This window comes from Arachis hypogaea, chromosome 5, assembly GCF_003086295.3.
Source record: "Arachis hypogaea cultivar Tifrunner chromosome 5, arahy.Tifrunner.gnm2.J5K5, whole genome shotgun sequence".
NCBI classification, from domain to species: Eukaryota; Viridiplantae; Streptophyta; class Magnoliopsida; order Fabales; family Fabaceae; genus Arachis; species Arachis hypogaea.
Window position 1 is genome coordinate 28,848,172 of NC_092040.1, and position 27,371 is coordinate 28,875,542.

The window sequence follows — 27,371 nt, forward strand, 5'->3', positions numbered from 1 at the left end:
TACTTTCCTTGAGGATAACAACAAATTTCCAATCATCATTGTAAGTGAGCTCTCTACACAAGAGGAGGAGAAACTCCTTGAGGTTTTAAGGAAGTATCGAAGAGCCATTGGTTGGGGCTTGGCCAACATTGTAGGGATTAGCCCACACACTTGCATGCATCGCATCTTCCTTGAAGACGGAGTTCGGCCAGTGAGACAACCACAAAGAAGGCTTAATCCAATGATTCTTGATGTGGTGAAAAAGGAGATCACTAGACTGTTAGATGCAGATATTATCTATCCGATTTCTGACAGTGAGTGGGTGAGTCTGATTCAGGTAGTTCCTAAGAAGTCTGGGATCACAACAGTGAAGAAAGAAGATGATGAAATGTTCACAACAAGGGTTCAAAACTCTTGGTGAGTTTGCATTGATTATAGAAGAGTCAATGTCACAACTAGAAAGGATGACTACTGATGAGAGAACTTTTGCGTGGTCTAGAATTCAGAATAAATTTCCGTTGCAAGTATAGCTTCTAAACCAACAAAAGTCCTTTCATACAAATGTTTTGGTTGTCACAAGTAACAAACCCCTTTAAAATTGATAACCGAGTATTTAAACCTCGGGTCATCTTCTCAAGGAATTGCAGGGAGATATGTTCTTATTATTGGCTATGAAAAAGGTAAAATTGGGGGTTTTGGAAATAAGGAAGAAGTATGACAAGTAAATTCAAATGACAATTAAAACAAATAAATAACTATAAAATAAACTTTTGGCAAGGTATAAGAAATTGGAAGTCCAAACTTAGTTATCCTTATCAATAATGATGAAAGTTGAATCTTAATTCAACTTAGTTGACCTTTACTAAAGCAAAGGAAAGTCAAGCGACTAATTAGTTTGATCTTCGAATCCTATTTGTTTCCTAAGAAAAGGTTGGGATTGTTGAAGTTCAATTCAATTAGCGAAGATAACAATTATCAATTATATTGAGTTGAGGTAACTCCTGAGTTACTGATTTCTTAACCAAAACCAAAAATATAGAAAGCTAAATTAAAATCATCAATATCTGGAAAACCTCAAATAACAATACATTCAAAGCAATAAAATCTAACATGGAAAAGTTCATAAGCCAATTGGGCAACATAAATCAAATACAAATGAAAGCATTTAAGTATCTCAAAGTAGAAGAGAAGTCAAAATAAAGAAATATTGAACCTGATGTGAATATGAGACAAATTTCTAATTCCTAAAAATCCTAATCCTAAATCCTAAGAGAGAGGAGAGAGCCTCTCTCTCTAAAACTACATCTAAACTAAAAATTGTGAATTATTAAAGCATCCTGAGTCTCTGCAAGTTCCCTGACTTTAATCTGTGTTTCTGGGCCGAAAACTGGGTTGAAATGCGGCCTAGAATCTCTGCCAGCGACTTTTGTAATTCTGCAGATCGCGCACGCCACGCGATCGCGTCATCCATCCGGACGCGTCATTCGCGGGTTTTCCTGCCACGCATTCGCGTCGTCCATGCTTCCGCGTCACTTGTGCTTTTCCAATCCGCGCGGTCGCATCAGGCACGCAATCGCGTCACTCTGATTTCTTCCATTTCACGCGGTCGCGTGAGCCATGCGACCGCGTGACTTCTCGCTGGTCATCTCCTCAATTCCCTGTGTTCCTTCTATTTTTGCACGCTTCCTCTTTATTCTCTAAGCCATTCCTGCCCTATGAAGCCTAAAACACTTAACACACAGATCAAGGCATCGAATGGTAATAGAAGAGGATTAAGATTAGATAAATTAAGACCAAAGAAGCATGTTTTGAATCATAGAACTAAACTAGGAAGGAATTGTAAAATCATGCAAATCATATGAATAAGTGGGTGAAAAGCTTGATAAAACCACTCAATTTAATACAATATAAACCATAAAATAGTGATTTATCAACCTCCTCACACTTAATCATTAGCATGTCCTCATGCTAAACTCAAGGAGATCAAATAAAAGAATAGGGAAAGACAAGACTCATGCAATGCAACCTATGAATGTGAATGCAACTAAATGCAAAAATGTTTCTACCTACTTGGTTAAAAGTAAATAAGTTCTCCAAGACAAATATGAACCAAATTCCACTAATTCAAATCATACAATAAAAAGCAAGTAAACTTGTAAGAAGATAGCTAATGAAAGCAGGGAACATAGAATCAGGCATTGAACCCTCACCGGTAGTGTATATGCGCTCAAATCTCTCAAGTGTCTAGGGTCAATCTCTCTACTCTTCTCTAATCATGCTTTCTAAAATTTTATTCTTCATCTAACCAATCAACAAATATTTAGTATACTCATGCAAACATCATGAGGTCTTTTCAGGATTGTAATGAGGCTGAGGTAAAGGTAGGGATATATATATATATATATATATATATATATATATATATATATATATATATATATATATATATATATATATAGGCTAAGTGAGCTAATTAAGTGAATCCTTGATTAGTCTAAGATCTCACCTAACATACATACTTTGTAAAGCAAAGCTTCTTTACCTATTCTCCCATATTTTTCCCACTTTTGATGTTACATGCTCATGCATTAGTTTTAATTTTGTCCCATGTGCATTGCTTTATTTTGCATTTGGCGAATTCTTTTGTACCCCTTTATTCAAATACTGAATTATATTATATTTTTTTTAATGCACATGGTAATTCAATTATTTTGATTTCACATGAGCATGCTTCCCAAAAAATTTTATTTTGAATTATTTCATTCTTTTCAACTTCCCACCCTTTGTTTTTATCATCCATGTTCCCAATAGGTTTCCCACACTTAAACAATTACACAATTTTTATCTTAAGCTAACCAAGGATTCAACTTGGGATTTTAAATTTGTTTTCTACTTAAGGCTAGTGTTGTGGTTTATAGAATAAGAGGAAATTAAAGGCTAAAGGGGGCTAACAAAGGTGATGTAAAAGGTAGGCTAATTTTGGGATAAGTGAGCTGGAATCAAACAATGGCCTCAATCATATGCAAGCATGTAAATATATTAAATATTGGACATATAGAATGGAACAAAGCAAAGATTACAATTATAGAGAAGAAAACACAAAAGAATAGAAATTTATGGTTAAATAATGTAACCATGTAAATAAGCTCAAAATCTAACAGGTTGTGTGTTCTTTGGCTCAAAAACCATGTTCCAAATACAACTTCAAACAAATTTAACACAAAATTTTTCAATTTAAATTAGTGAAAATTTTCAAAAATAGGATCTTAAAAAGAAACTTATTATTTTAACCAAGCAGTAGCTAAATGCATAAAATCAAACAAACATGCAATTAAACATGCAAATGCAATAATGAACAAACAAAGAAAATAAAACAATGGTGTTGAAAAGAAGAAAATAGCTAACCCATGGAGATCGGTATCGACCTCCCCACACTTAAAGATTGCACCGTCCTCGGTGCATGCTAAGATGTGCAGATGGACGGGTTGTTCCAACTGATGTTTCTCTCTAAAGATTGTGCAGATGGACTTGTCTTGTCTCCCCATGTAAACGTCTTCCGGTTCCCCTCCGGGTGGCCATCCTGAAAGAAAAAAAAGGAAGAAAAGTAACCCAAAAATAAAGATAAGAAAATAAATGAAGTAAGGATGGGTTAATGCCAAATGATAAAGGTCTCATTAACATGGAAGCTTCAACATGTACGTGAGAAAACAATAGAAGCCATGGCATGCCAGTGGTACAAAATGTACAACAATAGGGAAGAGAGTGGGTAATGAAAGACAATGTAAGTTCATGTCAATGCAAAAGGAATACAGGTATCATAAAAGATTGACATTGACAGAAAAATATCATCACCCAACATTGTAAAACAAGTCACTAAAAATTATACTAGAAAAGATGCAACAGTTAGAAAATCAACACCAAAGGAAAATTAATAAATTTAGAAAAGAAAAGAAAAATATGCACTAAATTAAAATGCAATGAATGAAATATGCAAATAAATAAAATGAAAGATAAGAAGAATGAGAAGGGAAAGAAGTGAGTAAGAAAGGGGGGAGGGAAAAATTAGGATTGGGGAAGAAAAGATAAGATATTTGGCAAATTAGGATAAGCTGTGCGGCGCAAGCGACACGGACGCGTGGGGACGCAGTCGCGCGACTTGCGCTTAAATTAATTGACGCGGTCGCGTCGGTCACGCGGACGCGTGACTCAGGTTATGCTACTGGCGCGAGGGCAGCCTCGCACTCGCACAACTCTCTGTTCAAAATCTTATTTTGCCAAATTTTGGGTGACGCGATCGCGTGGGGCATGCGATCGCGTGAGTGGGCTCCAGAAAGGAATGACGCGGACGCGTCGACGACGCGGTCACGTGATAGAAATTGTGCGTCCAGCAGCAATCCAGCACCACTCTTGCACAATAATTCGTTGTGCACCCTTTTTACGTCGAAAATCATGGCACACGGCTGCGTGGGGCACGCGGCCGCGTGGGGCACGCGGTCGCGTGGGAGGCCATTATTTCCATGTGACGCGGACGCGTCGGCGACGCGGTCGCGTGGGTCGATTTGTGCCACTGGCACGCCTCCAGCCACGCTCCAGCGTGACTCTCTGTTCGTTTTTATTTTCTCCCCTCTCCTTGCAACGCGGACGCGTCGCTGATGCGGTCGCGTCGCGTGGCATTTTTTTTATGCATGAAAAATGCAGAATGCAATGCTAATATGAATGTTATGCAAAACTCCAGGTTCAATATAATAAGATAAAATAAGACTCGGAAACAAATAAAACTAGATAAAAATGAAAAAGAAACGATCATACCATGGTGGGTTGTCTCCCACCTAGCACTTTTAGTTAAAGTCCTTAAGTTGGACATTTGGTAAGCTCCCTGTTATGGTGGTTTATGCTTGTACTGATCCAGGAATCCCCACCAATGTTTGTATTTCCAGTAGCCTCCGGTGTCCCAAACTAGGCATGTAAAGCCCTTAAGAAGCTTCAAATAGATTCTTAGGCTTCCGGGGTGATGAATATCAGAATATATTCCAGGATCCCAAACTTTGGTTCCAAATCCGCTTTCGTTTTGATCTATACTTTTCCATCCGGGTGGTTTGGAAATTAGATTCTCACCAAGATGACCAAACGTTTTTCGAGATCCATTTGATTGAACATGATACCAATCCGTGCACTTCGAATTGAAGCGTGGAACCTTATTGAACCTTGTATACCAGCTCTGAGTGCGAGCCATTTTCTTTTTACTCTTAAAGCCACAGAGAACTCTAAGCTGGCCATCTGTTTCAAGTAACCCATATTCAAGTGGAAAAATAAAGATAAGAGTCAAGGATTTTACCCACTTGAAGTCTGTGTTGGTTGGTAGTGGCCTTGGGATCGGTGGCTCCAGTGATTCTGTAAGTTTTACTCTCTTGTGGTCTTCAGTGAATTCCTCCACTTCCTTGCAAACCTTTTCCATTTCAGCCATGTCTTGGTCAAAGTCTTCCATATCTTTCTCATCACTCGAGTCATAATTAGGAGGTCGAGAAAAGTCGACCTCTACATCATCTTCGTATTCACTTGGGGAAGATTCTTCTATCTCAAAGAATTCACTTGCGGGTGCAAGTTCATCACTAGGAGGACTTGACTGGTGACTATCATCATCAAGGAAACATGCGTCTTGAGTTACTCCGTCCAGTTCTTCATAAGATATCTACACTGAAGGCTGTGCAACATCCTCTTTAGCGTCAATTGTAACATCCTTGACGGAATTCTCCACAACTCTGGATTTAGGTGGCGGTTCGGCATCTCCTAAATCTTCAACCAACTCTCTTCTTCTGCAATGACAGCGCCCTCTACTTGTTCCAGTACGAAGTTATGCTCTATGCTATCCACTGGAGTCTCTAGTGTCTTCTTCGTGATGCGTTCTTCATTAAATTCTCCACATGAAGCCATGGGAGTCTGTCGAGTGTCTAAACATCTGGAAGATAACTGATTTATTGCTTGCTCCAGTTGATGAAGGGTTGTATTGAACTGGTTTACTGATTCCTTGAAGCGAACCTGTGATTCTTGGCTTGATGGATATGGACATGGTGCATAAGGGAGTGGTGGTTCTTGGGAGTAATTGGATTGGCGTTGGGGTGGATAAGGATCATGTGGTAGTGAATGGTGAAAAGAAGCTTGTGAGTGTGGTGGTTCGAAGTTATGTCGAGAGGATGGTATCTGAGCATAAGGTGGGGCTTGTTGGTAGTTACAAGGTTGTCCACCATATCTTTCAGCTGGGTATGCATTGTAGAATGGTCGTTGTCCATGATATCTTGGAGGGTGTTGTTACCTAAAGGGTTGATTAGATCCTCTTGGCTCCATCCATCTTTGATTGGTCTGACCTTGATGCATATTCCTGCTGTGGTTTCTATTTCCTTCAACAAAGTTAGAACCAAACTCAAAGCGAGAGGGGTGAGAATTCATGGTAGTTATCAGAAATAAGGGGGAAAAAGGAGAAACAAATAAACAAGTAAAAGAAAAATATTTTTTTGAAGAAATATTTACAATAACCAATAATAAGGCACACGTTTGCAATTCCCCAGCAACGGCGCCATTTTGATGAGAGAACTTTTGTGTGGTCTAGAATTCAGAATAAATTCCCGCTGCAAGTATAGCTTCTAAACCAACAAAAGTCCTTTCATACAAACGTTTTGGTTGTCACAAGTAACAAACCCCTTTAAAATTGATAACCGAGTATTTAAACCTCGGGTTGTCTTCTCAAGGAATTGCAGGGAGGTATGTTCTTATTATTGGCTATGAAAAAGGTAAAATTAGGGGTTTTGGAAATAAGGAAGAAGTATGACAAGTAATTCAAATGACAATTAAAACAAATAAATAACTATAAAATAAATTTTTGGTAAGGTATAAGAAATTGGAAGTCCAGACTAAGGATGATGAAAGTTGAATCTTAATTCCACTTAGTTGACCTTTACTAAAGCAAAGGAAAGTCAAGCGACTAATTAGTTTGATCTTGAATCATATTTATTTCCTAAGAAAAGGTTGGGATTATTGAAGTTCAATTCAATTAGCGAAGATAACAATTATCAATTATATTGAGTTGAGGTAACTCCTGAGTTACTGATTTCTTAACCAAAACTAAAAATGTAGAAAGCTAAATTAAAATCATCAATATCTGGAAAACCTCAAATAACAATACATTCAAAGCAATAAAATCTAACATGGAAAAGTTCATAAGCCAATTGGGCAACATAAATCAAATACAAATGAAAGCATTTAAGTATCTCAAAGTAGAAGAGAAGTCAAAATAAAGAAATATTGAACCTGATGTGAATATGAGACAAATTCCTAATTCCTAAAAATCCTAATCCTAAATCCTAAGAGAGAGGAGAGAGCCTCTCTCTCTAAAACTACATCTAAACTAAAAATTGTGAATTATGAAAGCATCCTGAGTCTCTGCAAGTTCCCTGACTTTAATCTGTGTTTCTGGGCCAAAAACTGGGTTGAAATGCGGCCGAGAATTTCTGTCAGCGACTTTTCTAATTCTGCAGATCGCGCACGTCACACGATCGCGTCATCCATGCGGACGCGTCATTTGCGTTTTTCCCTACCACGCGTTCACGTCGTCCACGCTTCCACGTCACTTGTGCTTTTCCAATCCGCGCGGTCGCATCAGGCACGCGATCGCGGCACTCTGATTTCTTCCATTTCACGTGGTCGCGTGAGCCATACGACCGCGTGACTTCTCGCTGGTCATCTCCTCAATTCCCTGTGTTCCTTCCGTTTTTGCACGCTTCCTCTTTATTCACTAAGCCATTCCTGCCCTATGAAGCCTAAAACACTTAACACACAGATCAAGGCATCGAATGGTAATAGGAGAGATTAAGATTAGCTAAATTAAGACCAAAGAAGCATGTTTTCAATCATAGAACTAAATTAGGAAGAAATTGTAAAATCATGCAAATCATATGAATAAGTGGGTGAAAAGCTTGATAAAACCACTCAATTTAATACAATATAAACCATAAAATAGTGGTTTATCAACTACCCTTTACCATTCATCGACCAGATGTTCGACAGGTTATCTGGAAAATCCCATTATTGCTTTCTTGATGGTTTTACTGGTTACTTCCAAATACACATTGCTCCTGAAGACCAGAAAAATACTACTTTTACTTGCCCCTTTGGAACCATTGCTTATAAAAGAATGCCATTCGACTTGTGCAATCAACCAGCTACGTTCTAAAAGTGCATGACAAGTATCTTTCTGATCTTATAAAAAATTGTTTGGAAGTTTTTATGGATGATTTCAGCGTATATGGTACCTCTTTTGACTTCTGTTTAAACAACTTAACTAAGATTTTGGAAAAATATGTCAACACTAACCTTGTATTAAATTTTGAAAAATGTCATGTTATCGTTAGAAAAGGTATAGTGTTGGGACATGTTGTTTCTAGTAATGGAATTTCTGTTGACCCAGCTAAGGTTGGTGTTATTTCTAGTTTGTCTTATCCCTCTTCTGTAAGGAAGGTCCATTCCTTTTTAGGACACATGGGTTTTTACAGATGATTCATCAAGGATTTCAGCAAGATAGCCCTACCTCTGTCCAATCTGTTGCAAAAGGATGTTGAATTTAAATTCTATGATACTTGCAAAGAGGCATTTGAGAAGCTGAGGAAGGCCCTCACTATAGCTCCAATTGTGAGAAGCCCTGATTGGACACAACCATTTGAAATCATGTGTGATGCCTCCAATCATGCTGTGGGTGTCGCGCTTGCACAGTGTGAGAGTAAGCTTCCCTATATTATTACCTATACTTCAAAGACATTGGATGTGGTGTAATTCAATTACACTACTATCGAGAAAGAGTTCTTAGCGGTTGTTTTTGCATTAGACAAGTTTAGATCGTACTTGCTAGGCTCTAAGATAGTAGTGTACTAGGATCATGTAGCCCTCAAGTATTTGCTAACATAGAATGAATTGAAGCCTAGACTCATTCATTGGATCTTACTCTTGCAAGAATTTGACATTGAGATTAGGGATAGGAGTGGATCCTAAAACTTGGTTGTGGATCATTTGAGCCGTCTTGAGCACATTAAATATGATCCATTTCCTATAGACAATTCATTCCCGTTAGATAGCTTGCAAGCAATCTCTAGTAGTACCCCTTGGTTTGCTCCTATGGCTAATTACTTGGTCGCCCGAATCTTTCCTTCCAATTTTTCCAAACACCAAAGTGATAAAATAAGGAGTGATTTCAAATATTATATTTGGGGGGAACCCTCATTTATGGAGAGGTGAGGTGGACCAAGTAATCCGTAGGTGTGTTCCAGAATCGGAATTTCAATCTATACTTGAGTTTTGTCACTCATCTGAGAGCGGAGGCCATTTTGGCCCCCAAAGGACTGCTAAAAAAGTGTTAGAATGTGGATTCTGGTGGCCGACTGATAAACCACTATTTTATGGTTTATCTTGTGCTTAATTGAGTGGATTTTATCAACTTTTTACCCACTTATTCATACTATTTGCATGGTTTTATATTTGCCTTCCTAATTATGTCCTCTGATTGAAAACATGCTTCTTTGGCCTTAAGTTCCCTATGTTTAATCCTCTCTTATTACCATTAGATGCCTTGATATGTGTGTTAAGTGTTTTCAGATATTATAGGACAGGAATGGCTCAGAGGATGGAAAGGAAGAATGCAAAAATGGAAGGAATACAAGAAGTTAGAGAAACTGCTAAGCTGTCCAGCCTGACCTCTTCGCACTCAAATGGCTATAACTTTAGCTACAGAGATCCAAACGATGCAGTTCCAGTTGCGTTGGAAAGCTAACATCCGGGGCTTCGATTTGATATATAATATGCCATAGTTGCCCTGACTCTAGGCGATGCGAACGCATGATCCACGCAGACGCGTCGCATCTGTGAACTTCAATCCGCGCGGCCGCGTGGGCTACGCCTCCGCGTCACTTGCCCGCGACCTGAACATATCAGAATACGCAAGGGGCAATTTCTGGGCAATTTTTGACCCAGTTTTTGACCCGAAAAACACAGATTAGAGGCTATAAAGTGGGGTAATGCATCCATTCATCATCATGCTCTCATAATTCACGATTTTAGGATTAGACATAGTTTTTAGAGAGAGAGGTTCTCTCCTCTCTCTTAGGATTTAGGATTTTAGGATTTCTATTAGTTTAGTTCAATTTATCTTCATTCCAGGTTCTATATTCCTTCAATATTTATTTTCTACTTTTATTTACTCTAATACTTTTATTTGTATTTGATTTATCTTGCCCAATTGGCTTATGAACCTTTCCATGTTATGACTTGAAGTTATATTTAGACGTAGTTTGATTGCTTTATTTACATGAATGCTTTTAATTTAACTTAGATATTTTCCCTTTTGGCTTTGGTTGATTAATTGGTGACTCTTGAGTTATCAAACTCATTGTTGATGGAAAATTAGAATTCTTCAAGAATTGATTCGAGATCTAATAACTCTAACTTTTCCCAAGGAAAGACTGGGACTTGAGGATTCGAATTAATTCATCCACTTAACTTACCTTCATAGTTAGAGGTTAACAAAGTGGGAGAAAAATCCAATTCTCATCACAATTGATAAGGATAACTAGGATAGGACTTCCAGTTCTTATACCTTGCCAAGAGATTTTATTATTGTTAATTTATTTTACTTGTCATTTAAATATACCTGTGCCCATTGCCCAAACTTCAAAACCCCGATTTACAATCTTCATAACCAATAATAAGAATATACCTCCCTGCAATTTCTTGAGAAGATGACCCGAGATTTAAATACTCGGTTATCAATTTTAAAGGGGTTTGTTACTTGTGACAACCAAAACGTTTGCACTAAGGGATTTCTGTTGGTTTAGAATCTATATCTACAACGCGACTATTTTTATAAAATTCTTTACTAGCAAAAATCCTAACGTCAAAATGGCGCCGTTGCCGGGGAATTGCAAACGTGTGCCTTATTATTGGTTATTGTAAATATTTTTCAAAAAAAATATATTTTTCTTTTACTTGTTTATTTGTTTTCTCTCTTCCCTCTTATTTCTGATATCTATTATGAATTCTTACCCCTCTCGCTTTGAGTTTGGTTCTAATTTTGTTGCAAGGAATGGAAGCTATAACAGGACTATGCATCAAGGTCTAAGCAATCAAAGATGGATGGAGCCACAAGGATCCAATCAACCCTTTAGGCAACAACATCCTCCTAGATATCATGGACAAAGACCATTTTACAATGCATGCCCAACTGATAGATTTGGTGGACCGCCTTGTAACCACCAACAAGCCCACCCTGTGCTCAGAGACCATCCTCTCGACATAATTTCGAACCACCACACTCACAGGATTCCTTTCACCATTCGCCACCATATGATCCTTATCCGTCCCAACGCCAATCCAATTACTCCCAAGAACCATCACTCTCCTACGCACCATGTCCATATCCATCAAGCCAAAAATCACAGGTTCGCTTCGAGGAATCAGTAAACCAGTTTAATGCAACTCTTCATCAACTGGAGCAAGCAATAAATCAATTATCTTCCAGATGTTCAGACACTCAACAGACTCTCATGGCTTCATGTGGAGAATCTAATGAAGAACGCAACACGAAAAAGACACTAGAGACTCCAGTGGACAGCATAGAGCATAACTTCATACTGAAACAAGTAGAGGACGCTGTCATTGTAGAAGAAGAAGAATTGGTTGAAGATTTAGGAGATGCCGAACCGCCACTTGAATCTAGAGTTGTGGAGAATTCTGTCAAGAACGCTACAATTGATGCTAAGGAGGATAGTGCACAACCCCCAAAGCATGTATCTTATGGGGAACTAGACGGAATTACCCAAGACACATGTTTCCTTGATGATGATGATCACAAGTCAAGTCCTTTTAGTAATGAACTTGCATCCGCAAGTGAATTCTTTGAGACAGAAAAATCTTCCCCAAGCGAATATGAAGATGATGCTGAGGTCGACTTCTCTCAACCTCCTATTTATGACTCAAGTGATGAGGAAGATATAGAAGACTTTGACCAGGACATGGCTGGAATGAAAAAGGTTTGCAAGGAAGTGGAGGGATTCACTGAAGACCACGAGGGAGTAGAGCTTGCAGAACCTCTGAAAACACTGACCCTAAGGCCACTACCACCCAAGACAAACCTCAAGTGGGTAAAATCCTTGACTTTCATCTTCAATTTTTCACTTGAATATGGTTTGCTTGAAATAGATGGCCAGCTTAGAGCTCTTTGTGGCTTTAAGAGAAAAAGGGAAATGACTCGTACTCAGCGCTGGTATGCAAGATTCAATGAGGTTTCGCACTTCAATTTGAGGTGTAGAAATTGGTGTAAAGCTCAATTTAAAGGATCTCGGAAGCTGTTTGGTCACTGCAGTGAGAATTCAGATTACTCATCACCCGTTTGGAACGATGTAGATCAAGACAAAGATGGGTGTAGAAGAAAAGTTTGGGATCCTGGAGTCTATTCTGACATTCAACACTCCGGGAGCCTGCAAGCCTATGTGAACTCACCTAAGGGCTTTACGTACCTTGTTTGGGACCCCGGAGGATGCTGGCATTCCAAACACTGGTGGAGATTTTTGGACGAATACAAGCATAAGCCACCATAGCATGAAGCTTATCCAATGTCCAACTTAAGGACTTTAACTAAAAGTGCTAAGTGGGAGACAACCCACCATAGTATGATCGTTCTCTTTTTAGTTTTAATTTTAGTCTATTTTTGAATTTTTATTGAACCTAAAATTTTTGCATGACATTCATTGCATTTTGCATTCTGCATATGAAAAAAAAAAGAGAAAACACGCACGCGACGCGGTAGCGTCGCTGACGCGTCCATGTCACTAGTGCGTTGGGTAGAAAAGAATTGAACAGAGAGTCACGCGAGAGCGTGGCTGGAGGCGTGCCTTTAGCATGATTTGACACCACGCGACTGCGTCGCTCACGCGACCGCGTCATGTGGGAACTTTGGCCTCCCACGTGACCGCGTCACCCATGCGGCCGCGTGCCATGAAAATCGACGTGAACAGGGTGCATAGCCGAAAGTTATGCTGGAGTGGTACTGGACTGGTGCTGAAAGCACAACCTTACCACGCAGTCGCATGGCTCACGCGTCCGCGTCATTCCCTTCTAAAGCCCACTCACGCGATCGCATGCCCCATGCGATCACGTCACCCCAAATTTGGCAAATAAAATAATTCGAACAGAGAGTTGTGCGAGCACGAGGCTGCCCTCGTGCCAGTAGCATAAAACGTGTCACGCGACCGCGTCGATTAACTTAAGCGCAAGTCACGCGACCACGTGTCCCACGCGTCCACGTCGCTTGCGCCGCACAGCTTATCCTAATTGGCCAAATATCTTATCTTTTCTTCCCCAATCCTAATTTTTCCCTCCCTCCTTTCTTACTCACTTCTTTCCCTTCTCATTCTTCTTATCTTTTATTTTATTTTACTTAATTTATTTGCATATTTCATTCATTGCATTTTAATTTAGTGCATATTTTTCTTTTCTTTTCTAAATTTCTTATTTTTCCTTTGGTGTTGATTTTCTTATTTAACTGTTGCATCTTTTCTGGTGTCATTTTGATGCTTAGTGACTTGTTTTACAATGTTGGGTAATGTTAATTTTCTGTCAATGTCAATCTTTTAAACCTGTATTCCTTTTGCATTGGCATGAACTTACATTGTTTTTCGTTACCCACTCTCTTCCCCATTGTTGTACATTTTGTCCCACTAGTATGCCATGGCTTCTATTATTTTCTCACGTACATGTTGAAGCTTCCATGTAAATGAGACCCTTATCATTTGGCATTAACCCAACCATACTTCATTTATTTTCTTATCTTTATTTCTGGGTTACTTTTCTTCCCTATTTTCCTTCAGGATGGCCACCCGGAAGGGAAGCGGAAGACGTTTACATGGGGAGAGAAGACAAGTCCATCTGCACAATCTTTGGAGAAAAGCATCAGTTGGAACAACCCGTCCATCTGCACATCTTAGCATGCACCGAGGACGGTGCAATCTTTAAGTGTGGGGAGATCGATACCGATCTCCATGGGTTAGTTATTTCCTATTTCAACACCAATGTTTTATTTTATTTGATAGTTCATTGTTGCATTTGCATATTTGTTTGATTTTTGCATATTTTACCACTTGGTTAAAGTAATAATTTCTTTTGCAAGAAACTTTTTTATAGCATTTCACTAATTTGAATAAAATTTTTTGTTACACTTGTTTGAAGTTGTATTTGGAACATGGTTTTTGAGCCAAAGAACACACAACCTGTGAGATTTTGAGCTTATTTATATGGTTACATTATTTAACCATAAATTTTTATTCTTGTGTGTTTCCTTCTCTATAATTGCAATATCTGCTTTGTTCCATTCTATATGTCCATTATTTAGTGTATTTACATACTTGCATATGATTGAGGCCATTATTTGTTATTAGCTTACTTATCCCAAATAAGCCTACCTTTTTACATCGCCCTTGTTAGCCACTTTGAACTTTTTAATCCCCTTCTATTTCATAACCACATTACTAGCCTTAAGCAAAAAAACAAAATAAAAATCTCAAGTTGAATCCTTGGTTAGCTTAAGATAGATATTGTGTATAATTTAAGTGTGGGGAAACTGTGGGAACATGGGTTAATAAGGGAATGTATCATGTTTCTAATTTATTTGAATATTGGGAATTTGGGAACCTACTCATGAAAAAACCAAAATAAAAAAATAATGGAAAATCCATGTGCATTGATAAGTTATATTTGCTTTTATGATTCAAAAAAAAAATTATGAATAAGGGGACAAAATTACCCCAATAATAAGTTTAGTAGAGAAATCAATGCACATGGAAGTAAAATCAAAATAAAATTGGTACATGAGTATGTGATAAAAAGTGGGAAAATTATGGGAAGCTAAGTATAATTTTAAAATTTTTATAGAGTATGTATATATTAGGTGAGATCTTAGACTACTCAAGGATTCACTTTACTAGCTCACTTAGCCTTATATATACCCTTACCTTTACCTCAGCCCCATTACAACCCTGAAAAGACCTCATGATGTTTGCATTGGTATGCTAAATATTTGTTGATTGATTAGATGAATAACAAAGTTTTAAAAAGCATGACTAGAGAAGAGTAGAGTGATTACCCTATACACTAGAGAGATTAGAGTGATATACACTACCAGTGAGGATTCAATGCTTAATTATATGTTCCCTGCTTTCATGAGCTATCCTCTTACAAGTTTACTTGTCTTTATTTTATATGATTTGAATTAGTGAAATCTGATTTATGTTTTTCTTGGAGAACTTATTTATTTTTAACCAAGTAGGTAGAAACATTTTTGCATGTAGTTGCATTCATATAGATAGGTTGCATTTCATACATCCTACCATTCCTCTTCATCTTTATAGTTTCTCTTGAGCTTAGCATGAGGGCATGCTATTGTTTAAGTGTGGGGAGGTTGATAAACCACTATTTTATGGTTTATCTTGTGCTTAATTGAGTGGATTTTATCAACTCTTTACCCACTTATTCATACTATTTGTATGGTTTTACATTTGCCTTCCTAATTATGTGCTTTGATTGAAAACATGCTTCTCTTTGGCCTTAAGTTTCCTATGTTTAATCCTCTCTTATTATCATTAGATGCCTTGATATGTATGTTAAGTGTTTTCAGATATTATAGGGAAGGAATGCTCAGAGGATGGAAAGGAAGAATGCAAAAATGGAAGGAATACAAGAAGTTGGAGAAACTACTAAGTTGTCCAGCCTGACCTCTTCGCACTCAAACGGCTATAACTTTAGCTACAGAGGTCCAAACGATGCGGTTTCATTTGCGTTGGAAAGCTAACGTCTGGGGCTTCGATTTGATATATAATATGCCATAGTTGCCCTGATGCTAGGTGACGCGAACGTGTGATCCACGCAGACGCATCGCATCTGCGAACTTCAATCCGTGCGGCCGCGTGGGCGACGCCTCCGCGTCACTTGCCCGTGACATGAACGTACTAGAATACGCAGGGGGCGATTTCTAGGCTATTTTTGACCCAGTTTTTGGCCCGAAAAATAAGGATTAGAGGCTATAAAGTGGGAGAATGCATCCATTTATCATCATGCTCTCATAATTCACGATTTTAGGATTAGATATAGTTTTTAGAGAGAGAGGTTCTCTCCTCTCTCTTAGGATTTTAGGATTTCTATTAGTTTAGTTCAATTCATCTTTATTCCAGGTTATATATTCCTTCAATATTTACTTTCTACTTTTATTTACTCTAATACTTTTATTTGTATTTGATTTATCGTGCCCAATTGGCTTATGAACCTTTCCATGTTATGACTTGAATTTATATTTAGACGTAGTTTGATTGCTTTATTTACATGAATATTTTTAATTTAATTTAGATATTTTCCCTTTTGGCTTTGGTTGATTAATTGGTAACTTGATGCAGGTGGAAACTGTCTCTCAACAAATTTCCTTCGGCAAGTGTACCGAATTTGTCGTCAAGTAAAAACTCACAATAGAGTGAGGTCGAATCCCACAGGGATTGATTGATCAAGCAACTTTAATTAGAAGAATGTTCTAGTTGAGCGAATTCAGAATTTGGGTTGAGATTTGCAGAAAATAAAATGGCGGGAATGTAAATAACAGAAAAAGTAAATGCTAGAATTAAAAGGGCTGAAAGTAAATGACTGAAAGTAAATTGCAGAATTGTAAATGGGAATGGGGTGTTTGCTCATGAAAGTAAACGCAGAAATTAAATAGAATGGGTGAGATCAGAATTAGGGGGTTCATTGGGCACAGGAAATGTTGCAATTCTCCGGATCAAGTTCATTTTCATCTCTTCCTCAATCAATGCACTCATTGATCTCCTTGGCAATCTTAATTGATTGAATTACAATTTCTTGCAATTCAATCTCTCAAATCTTGATCAATAGCCAATTCCTTGGTCAATTGCTCATGAGAAGAGATGAAGTGTGGTCACTGATTATACCACATGTATTTTCCAAATCAAGTATTGAGAGGATTATAGTCACATATCCATCCAAACCCAATTTGGTCCAGCATGAGAAAGCATTTCTAGCTTGATCTCTTCATTCCTCTTTCAAGGTTCAGAAAAGATCAAAGTTTGAATAGCTCCTTTTCCAAGATAACTACCCAATGGGATGAAGATCGAAAGGTTTCAAGTAAAATTAAGAGAAAAGATAGAAGAAGAATAATGAAAATTAGTATTGATCCATCAACTTACAACAGAGCTCCCTAACCCAATGAAAGGGGTTTAGTTGTTCATAGCTCTAGAAAATGAAAACAAAGATGGAGAATACATCATGGAACTAGAAGAGCAGAGTAAAATACAGAGAGTAGTGCTATTTTCCCCAACTTCCCGAACTCACAAATAATTCAAAGCTACCCCTATATATACTACTCTTCTCAGCTTCTAGTTGGCTCTTCAAGTCTTGGGCCTTTGGATCTTGAGATTGAAGCAGTTCTTTTCTTCATTTGGGCTTGGTTTTACTTGCAGAGAGAAAGTGTGAAGTGGGCAGAAACTTTAGCTCAGGACGTTAGGGGTGTTAACGGTTTAGTGAAAGTATGAGTTCGAGAACGTTAGTGACACTCAACATTGTCACTAACGTTCCAATGTGCCCCAATGTCTCATGTTAGAGTCCACGTTAACTAGGTTAACGTGGCTTCTAACGTGGCCTTGCCATCCTTCGAGAACGTTAGTGACACTCAACATTGTCACTAACGTTTCAATGTGCCCCTATGTCTCACGTTAGAGTCCACGTTAACTAGGTTAATGTGGCTTCTAACGTGGCCTTGCCATCCTTCGAGAATGTTAGTGACACTCAACATTGTCACTAACGTTCCAATGTGCCCCTATGTCTCACGTTAGAGTCCACGTTAACTAGGTTAACGTGGCTTCTAACGTGGCCATTCTTAGCCATCCCCAACGTTAGTGACAATGTTGAGTGTCACTAACGTTGGCTCATCTTTCACTCATCAACGTTAGCTTTCCACGTTAACTAAGTTAACGTGGAAGTTAACGTGGCTCCTTGGGGTTTTGTGGTTGCTTCCAACGTTAGTGACAATGTTGGGTGTCACTAACGTTGTCAACCACCCTTGCCTCTTACGTTAGCTCCCACGTTAACCAAGTTAACATGAGAGTTAACGTGGTACATTGCACCTTAGGCCAATGTTAGTGACAATGTTGAGTGTCACTAACGTTGGCTTCCTTCCCCCTTTTAACGTTAGAGGCCACGTTAACTAAGTTAACATGGACTCTAACGTAGCCACTTATGATCATTGGCCAACGTTAGTGATAATGTTAAGTGTCACTAACGTTGGCTCAAAGTCCTTTCTTCACGTTAGTGTTCACGTTAACTTAGTTAACGTGACTCTTAACGTGGGCAATGATGGCTTCGAGAGCGTTATTGGCAATCACTTTTCTCATTACCTTTGCAAGTTACCTCCCATTCCACGTTAGTGGTAACGTTAATTAGATTAATGTGACTGCTAAGTGGTTCTTCCTTGCTTCCTTTGGTCCTGAAATCAAGCAATAGAGTGCATCAAAGTTCTAGCCCAAGTCATGGGTAATGCAACATACAATTTGTTATTAAACTCATGCAAAATCCTCATAAAATCATGTAAAATTCACAATGTATGCTTGAATCAAGGTATAAGTGAATATCTACCCAAAACTAGCTTATTTTCTAAGAAAATGCATGAAACTACCTTAAAAACAGTAAAGAAAAGGTCAGTGAAACTAGCCAAGATGCCCTGGCATCACAACACCAAACTTAAAGCTTGCTTGTCCCTAAGCAAGTACTGGAACAAGAAAATGATGAATGGAATGCCAAGAGAAATGAGTCATTCTTGTGGAAGTCATGTCACTGATTTTATGGTGGTTTCATGCATAGCAACTTAGGTTCATTCCATTACTGGCTTTCAGACCTTTATCATGTCCTAAAACACTGATTTTGCTTACATCCCATGAGACTTTTATTGATCCTTTTATTGTCATTCCAGGGCTTATTTGTGTTCTTCAAGCTAAGTGCTCTGTAAGGGGGCAACTCTTTAAGATAAGCTTTCAGCCAACACTCCCGAACCAGTTGGTTCAAGGTGCTAGGTGTTGAGATACCCCTAAGAACTTACTCCCTCAAGTCTCTCCCCCATACATACACACCACAGGCATCTGGTTCATTTATTTTCCTTCTTGAGACCTTGGTGTCTAGCACCTCTTTGGGTTACTAAATGCTCTGTAGTGAGGGTTACTCTTGATAGTGGACTTTCAGCTGATAATCCCGAGTTAGTTAACCCAAGTTACCAAGTGATAAGGCACCCCTAAGAGCTTATTCATCCAAGTAAATCCCTCACACAAGAACACCACAGACACATGCCTCAAGATTAAAACCATTGGTGCCTAGCCTTATTGCTTACTCTTTTTCTTTTGTTTTTCACTTTAAGTGTTCTTTCCCTTTCTTTTATTAGGATCTTGTTATTTACTTAGTCTCATGAGTATATTCAAAGTATAGTATTCAGGCCAGATAGTTGTCATCCCCACCTTATGGTTGAACCAACTTAGCTAACTTATGATCACACCAAAGACTCATGAATGCACTTCCATATTATGAACTCCACTCTGGTCTATTTAAAACACAATCATTCTCTTTTTTTTCATTTGATTTAAAAGACAAGCATACAATAAGTAATGGTATGATGCAGTAACACAAAGACTAGCAAGCATAGACTTCTTCATCAGAAAACTTCAAATGCATAGTTGAACTAGGTTCCAATCAACACATGACTATTAATTAACAGTGCATTCGGACTTCCAATTTTTAACACGATGAGTAGATGGAATTAAGTAGCAATACAACCTTTGGGAGATGGTTTGCCACACCAATCCAGTTGCCCTCTTGTTGTCATTGTCATAGTTCTTGATGCCCCACTTTCTTAGTTGAAGGTGCACCATCTCCTCATAAGCTTCCTGCAAGGTTATTGGAAGTTGCTTGTTTCCCAAGCACTTGAGGAATAGTCAGCTTGCATGTATGCTTATGATTTCTGAACTTATTTTGGTGTGTGAATACCAAACTTAGTTCCTTGCCTACTACAAAACCTTGCATGCATGCGTAGAACCTCGTATCTTGCTGTTAGCAACTAATTAACTAAAGACTAATCTATATCCAAGTGGTTCCCTTGATTGGTCAAAGCTAGCAATGTGCTTTGAGAGTGTAGTGTGATTCTAACTAGCATCCTTTGGTGGGACACCAAACTTAGAATCGCACTTTCACTCTTGAATTGTTTTGGTGTAGAACACCAAACTTAGCTCCTGGCAATGCAGGGGAAACAACTTGTGATCTTTATTGAAATGCAGCTGAAAAAGTAGTTACCTAAGGTTGGGTTGCCTCCCAACAAAGCGCTCTTTTATCGTCGCTAGCTCGACGTTTCTCCCTCATCAGGGTGGTTGGTAATGCTTGAAGTCTTCCCTTCTTGCTGTGGACTTGTATCCATTGGTTGTATCAATGATCTCGACATGTTCCAGGGAGAGAACTCTGTTGATAGTGAAGACCTTAGGTAACTGAGATGGTACAGTGGGGAGATTAGGGGGAATATCTGGGAAGTAAGCTGAGATCACTCTATCCCCTGGAGAGAAGTCTTCCGTAGGGATCTTTTTGTTCCTCTACTTCCTTGGTACCTTCTTCCTTGTGTCTTTTGACATTGCCTTGCTCTTGATGACTCCTTCTTCTAAGGTGGTTTTGTTGCTTCCTTCACATATCTCTGGTGGTTTAGGTTCCTCTAGTTTTTCCTTGAGTTGTGACAATTGCCTATTTCCTTGTTCCTCATGCATGGGTTTCCCTAGATGGGTTGGGTGTGCTTCAATGCTTGCTTCCTCCTTCAACATCTCATTGTGATCTTGGCTTGGTTCCTTGTGCTCTTGGTCTGCTTCTTGTGAGAGTTTGAAGACATTAAAGCTGAGTCGTTCATCATGGATCCTCAATATTAGCTCCCCTTTCTCCACATCTATGAATGCTCTGGCTGTAGCTAGGAATGGTCTTCCCAATATGATTGGGTGAGTGTGACTCTCTTCCATGTCCAGAATGACAAAGTCTGATGGGAGAAAGTATTTCCCAACTTTTAGCAACATATTTTCCACCACTCCTATTGCTTGCTTTTGAGTCTTGTCAGCCAGTCTGATGACCACATCTGTGGGCATTATCTCATTGATCTGCAGCCTCTTTACCAATGATAATGGCAGTAAATTGATGCTTGCCCCCAAATCATAGAGTGCTCTATCGAACATTTTTTCTCCTATGGCACAGGGGATGTGAAAACTCCCTGGGTCTTTTCTTTTTGCAGGCAACTCAGGTTGAATAAGGGCACTACATTCCTTGTTCAACACTATAGTCTGGCCTTCTTTGAGTGAGCTTTTCCTGGGAAGAAGTTCCTTCATATACTTGATGAATGCAGGCATTTGTTGGATGGCCCTGATGAATGGTATGTTCACATGCAGAGATGCAAACAAGTCTAGGAACCTTGAGTATATTCTCTTCCCCACAGCACCATTGAGCAGTTGGGGAAATGGTGCATAGAGCTTAAGCAACTCTTGTTGTGAGATTTCTGGTTCTTGGTGATCTCTATCCTCCTCCTCTGTTGAGTTGTCTTCAGGCTGTTTGGAGAGTTTGCCTTGCTTGTCTTCAGCCTCTTGATCACTTGTAGTGACCATTTTGCAATCTTCCCATCTTACTTTCTTTGCTTCTCCTCTTGGGTTTTTCTCCGTGTCACTTGGGAAGCTATCAGTAGGTTTGGGAATCTTCTAAGCTAGGCATCCCACTTGGAATTCCAGCTTCTTGATGGTCTCTCCCTAGTTCTTAATATTGGCTCGCACCTCCTCTTTGAACACCTTGTTTTCTTGAATCTCTTGGCATATTCCTTCAAGTAAGGTTTTAAGCTTAGAGAGTCTGTCATCAATTGATGGTAGATTGGGATTAGAGGTGGAAGGATGAGAGGTGTTGTTGTGGTTTTGATATGGGTGTGGAGAAGTGTTGTTGTGGGGGTGTTGATATGTCCTCTGTGTGAATTGTTGATGAGCTGCATTGTTGTTGGAGTTGTAACATCTCTGGTCTTGGCTTTGATCTTGCTGATTCCCCCACCCAAAGTTTGGGTGGTTCCTCCATCCAGAGTTGTATGTCTTGGAGTATGGATCATGGTTCTGTCTAGGTGAATTCCCAATGTAGTTGGCTTGCTCAAGGTTACCCTCTGCTTCTTCTTCAACTCCTTCTGGGGTTATTGAGGAGGTGGTGATTGCTGCCACTTGGTTCCTCTCCATCTTCTTGGTGAGGTCAGCTAGCTACTTGGTAATGAGCTTGTTTTGAGCCAGCAGAGCATCTACATTGTTTAGCTCTATCACTCCTCTAGTGTTCTCTCTTTCGGAAGCATAGAAGTAGTCATTCTTAGCTACAGTCTCAATTACATCTATGGCTTCTTCAATGGTCTTCTTCTTGTTCAATGATCCTCCAGAGGAATGGTCTACTGCCTTCTTTGATTCATATGACAAGCCTTCATAGAAGATGTGCAACTGCACCCATTCATTGAACATATTTGGTGGACACCTCCTTGTTAGGTCTTTGAACCTTTCCCAAGCTTCATAAAGTGTCTCCCCATCTTGCTGTCTGAACGTCTGCACTTCAGTTCTCAGCCTATTGATCCTTTGAGGGGGTAAAACCTTGCCAAAAACTTATTCACTACCTCCTCCCAATTTGTCAGGCTTTCTTTTGGGAAGGATTCAAGCCATTTAGATGCCTTGTCCCTAAGTGAAAAAGGGAACAAGAGTAGCCTATAGACATCCGGGTGGACTCTATTGGACTTCACTATGTCACAAATCCTCAAGAAGGTGGTCAAATGTTGATTCGGGTCTTCTTGAGAACCTCCTCCAAATGAGCAATTATTCTGCACAAGAGTGATGAGCTGAGGTTTTAGCTCAAAATTGTTGGCATGTATGGTGGGCTTCTGAATGCTACTTCCACAGTTGCCTGGGTTTGGATTGATGTAAGAGCCTAACACTCTTCTATCCTCCCCAGCATGATTTGCTCTACCTCCTCCCCCATGGTTATTAGCCTCTTCTTCATGTTGGTTTTCCATGTTGCCTTTCATGTTTAGTTCAAAGTGTTCCTCCTCCTCTTCAGCACCGATTGCACGTTTTCCTCTTGCTTCCCTCCTTAATCTAAGGAGGGTCCTCTCTGGTTCAGAATCGAAGGAAGTTGAAGCCCCGCTTCTTCTCCCTGTCATACAACCAACAAGTACAAGCAAGTAACAATATGTTCAGATAGTATTGCTGTCAGAATTACTGTTAGTTGTGAGTGATGCAATATATCAAACAGTTAGTGGGTTAGCAAACTGAATAGTAAATAACAAAGAACACGAAAGAGTAGAGGGGGAAGGGGAGAGGTTAACTAAGACAGAAAGTAAATTACTCATACAGAAAATTAAATCAACAAAACAAAAAAGCTCAATCTAGTGATCTCCTAATTTAATCATTGTTGATGCACAATCAATCCCCGGCAACGGCGCCATAAACTTGATGCATGTGGAAACTGTCTCTCAACAAATTTCCTTCGGCAAGTGTACCGAATTTGTCGTCAAGTAAAAACTCACAATAGAGTGAGGTCGAATCCCACAGGGATTGATTGATCAAGCAACTTTAATTAGAAGAATGTTCTAGTTGAGCAAATTCAGAATTTGGCTTGAGATTTGCAGAAAATAAAATGGCGGGAATGTAAATAACAGAAAAAGTAAATGCTAGAATTAAAGGGCTGAAAGTAAATGACTGAAAGTAAATTGCAGAATTGTAAATGGGAATGAGGTGTTTGCTCATGAAAGTAAACGCAAAAATTAAATAGAATGGGTGAGATTAGAATTGGGGGTTCATTGGGCGTAGGAAATGTTGCAATTCTCCGGATCAAGTTCATTTTCATCTCTTCCTCAATCAATGCACTCATTGATCTCCTTGGCAATCTTAATTGATTGAATTACAATTTCTTGCAATTCAATCCCTCAAATATTGATCAATAGCCAATTTCTTGGTCAATTGCTCATGAGAAGAGATGAAGTGTGGTCACTGATTATACCACATGCATTTCCCAAATCTAGTATTGAGAGGATTATAGTCACATATCCATCTAAACCCAATTTGGTCCAGCATGAGAAAGCATTTCTAGCTTGATCTCTTCATTCCTCTTTCAAGGTTCAGAAGAGATCCAAGTTTGAATAGCTCCTTTTCCAAGATAACTACCCAATGGGATGAAGATCGAAAGCTTTCAAGTAAAATCAAGAGAAAAGATAGAAGAAGAATAATGAAAATTAGTATTGATCCATCAACTTACAACAGAGCTCCCTAACCCAATGAAAGGGGTTTAGTTGTTCATAGCTCTAGAAAATGAAAACAAAGATGGAGAATACATCATGGAACTAGAAGAGCAGAGTAAAATACAGAGAGTAGTGCTATTTTCCCCAACTTCCCGAACTCACAAATAATTCAAAGCTACTCCTATATATACTACTCTTCTCAGCTTCTAGTTGGCTCTTCAAGTCTTGGGCCTTTGGATCTTGAGATTGAAGCAGTTCTTTTCTTCATTTGGGCTTGGTTTTACTTGCAGAGAGAAAGTGTGAAGTGGGCAGAAACTTTAGCTCAGGACGTTAGGGATGTTAACGTTTTAGTGAAAGTATGAGTTCGAGAACGTTAGTGACACTCAACATTGTCACTAACGTTCCAATGTGCCCCAATGTCTCACGTTAGAGTCCACGTTAACTAGGTTAACGTGGCTTCTAACGTGGCCTTGCCATCCTTCGAGAATGTTAGTGACACTCAACATTGTCACTAACGTTCCAATGTGCCCCTATGTCTCACGCTAGAGTCCACGTTAACTAGGTTAACGTGGCTTCTAACGTGGCCATTCTTAGCCATCCCCAACGTTAGTGACAATGTTGAGTGTCACTAACGTTGGCTCATCTTTCACTCATCAACGTTAGCTTTCCACGTTAACTAAGTTAACGTGGAAGTTAACGTGGCTCCTTGGGGTTTTGTGGTTGCTTCCAACGTTAGTGACAATGTTGGGTGTCACTAACGTTGTCGACCACCCTTGCCTCTTACGTTAGCTCCCACGTTAACCAAGTTAACGTGAGAGTTAACGTGGTACATTGCACCTTAGGCCAACGTTAGTGACAATGTTGAGTGTCACTAACGTTGGCTTCCTTCCCCCTTTTAACGTTAGAGGCCACGTTAACTAAGTTAACATGGACTCTAACGTAGCCACTTATGATCATTGGCCAACGTTAGTGATAATGTTAAGTGTCACTAACGTTGGCTCAAAGTCCTTTCTTCACGTTAACTTAGTTAACGTGACTCTTAACGTGGGCAATGATGGCTTCGAGAGCGTTATTGGCAATCACTTTTCTCATTAACTTTGCAAGTTACCTCCCATTCCACGTTAGTGGTAACGTTAATTAGATTAACGTGACTGCTAAGTGGTTCTTCCTTGCTTCCTTTGGTCTTGAAATCAAGCAGTAGAGTGCATCAAAGTTCTAGTCCAAGTCATGGGTAATGCAACATACAATTTGTTATTAAACTCATGCAAAATCCTCATGAAATCATGTAAAATTCACAATGTATGCTTGAATCAAGGTATAAGTGAATATCTACCCAAAACTAGCTTATTTCCTAAGGAAATGCATGAAACTACCTTAAAAACAGTAAAGAAAAAGTCAGTGAAACTGGCCAAGATGCCCTGGCATCAGTAACTCTTGAGTTATCAAACTCATTGTTGATTGAAAATTGGAATTCATCAAGAATTGATTCGAGATCCAATAACTCTAACTTTTCCCAAGGAAAGACTGGGACTTGAGGATTCGAATTAATTCATCCACTTAACTTACCTTCATAGTTAGAGGTTAACAAAGTGGGAGAAAAATCCAATTCTCATCACAATTGATAAGGATATCTAGGATAGGACTTCCAGTTCTTATACCTTGCCAAGAGATTTTATTATTGTTAATTTATTTTACTTGTCATTTAAATATACCTGTGCCCATTGCCCAAACTTCAAAACCCCGATTTACAATCTTCATAACCAATAATAAGAACATACCTCCCTGCAATTCCTTGAGAAGACGACCCGAGGTTTAAATACTCTGTTATCAATTTTAAAGGGGTTTGTTACTTGTGACAACCAAAACGTTTGTACGAAGGGATTTCTTTTGGTTTAGAATCTATATCTACAACACGACTATTTTTATAAAATTCTTTACTAGCAAAAATTCTAACGTCACCGACGTTATCTAGAGTTGCAAACCAATATTGTCTTGTTTGTTACCAATGTCAGAAATATGTAAATGTCTTCCAAAGGGATGAGATGCCCTAGCAACCCATGTATTTTTGTAAAATCTTTGATGTATGGAGCATTGATTTTATGAGACCTTTTTCTAGTTCAAATGGGTTTCTTTACATCTTTTTAGCTGTTCACTATATGTCAAAGTAGGTAGAAGCGATTCCAACCCATGTTGACGATGCTAACATGGTTGTTTCTTTCATAAGATACAATATTGTTTGCCGATATGGGTCACCACAAGCAATCGTGAGCGACCACAGAACGCATTTTTGCAATAGAGAAATGGAAGCATTGATGAAGAGATATGGTGTAATGCACAAAGTTACCACTACTTATCACCCTCAAACCAATTTTCATTCTGAGGTATCCAACCGAGAGATCAAAAGAATTTTTGGAGAAAGTGGTGAACCCACATTAGAAAGATTGGAGTTCTTGGTTGGGTGATGCCTTTTAGGCTTACCAGACGGTTTATAACACCCCATTAGGGATGGGTCCCTTTTGGATCGTCTATGGTATGACATGCCACTTCCCAGTTGAGATAGAGCACAAAGCATATTGGGCAGTTAAGCAGTACAACATGGACTTTACACAAGCGGGTATTGCCAGAAATATACAAATAGAAGAACTAGAATGCCTTAGAATCAAAGCATATAAAAGTGCAAGGATCTATAAGGAAAGGACTAAGGCATTCCATAATTACTGTATCCACAAGAAGGACTTTCAAGAAGGTGATGAGGTTCTCTTCTACAATTCAAGACTCTATCTCATGCCGGGCAAGCTTTGTTCAAGATGGAATGGTCCTTATAAGGTTAAGGAAGTGAAGCCCTATGGCGTAATGAAGCTCTTTCATCCTCAAAGTGGAACCACGTTTAAAGTGAATGGTCATCAGGTGAAGCGTTATCATGGCTATAAATCACAGAAGGAGTTGGAGGTGTATCTTCTCATGGATGCACCTGTCTAACTTAAGGACGTTAAAGAAAGGTGCT

At 39.0% G+C, this 27,371-nt stretch overlaps 1 protein-coding gene across 1 annotated transcript; it reads left to right on the plus strand.

The window, feature by feature from the left end:
* Window positions 1-220: 220 nt before the first annotated feature.
* LOC112803362 (uncharacterized) lies at window positions 221-27,346 on the plus strand. The gene is made up of 3 exons (XM_025846861.1): window positions 221-382; window positions 26,536-26,748; window positions 26,840-27,346. The coding sequence occupies exons 1-3, from the start codon at window positions 221-223 to the stop codon at window positions 27,344-27,346; spliced, it is 882 nt and encodes a 293-aa protein (XP_025702646.1).
* The last annotated feature ends 25 nt before the right edge of the window (window positions 27,347-27,371 follow it).

Excerpts from the sequence above, each read along its gene's own strand:
- LOC112803362 (XM_025846861.1), top strand. The coding sequence starts at position 221 with ATGATTCTTGATGTGGTGAAAAAGGAGATCACTAGACTGTTAGATGCA. Across the intron at positions 383-26,535 it reads ATGAAATGTTCACAACAAGG|GTAGAAGCGATTCCAACCCA; the intron begins GTTCAAAACTCT and ends ATGTCAAAGTAG. Across the intron at positions 26,749-26,839 it reads AAACCAATTTTCATTCTGAG|GCTTACCAGACGGTTTATAA; the intron begins GTATCCAACCGA and ends GATGCCTTTTAG.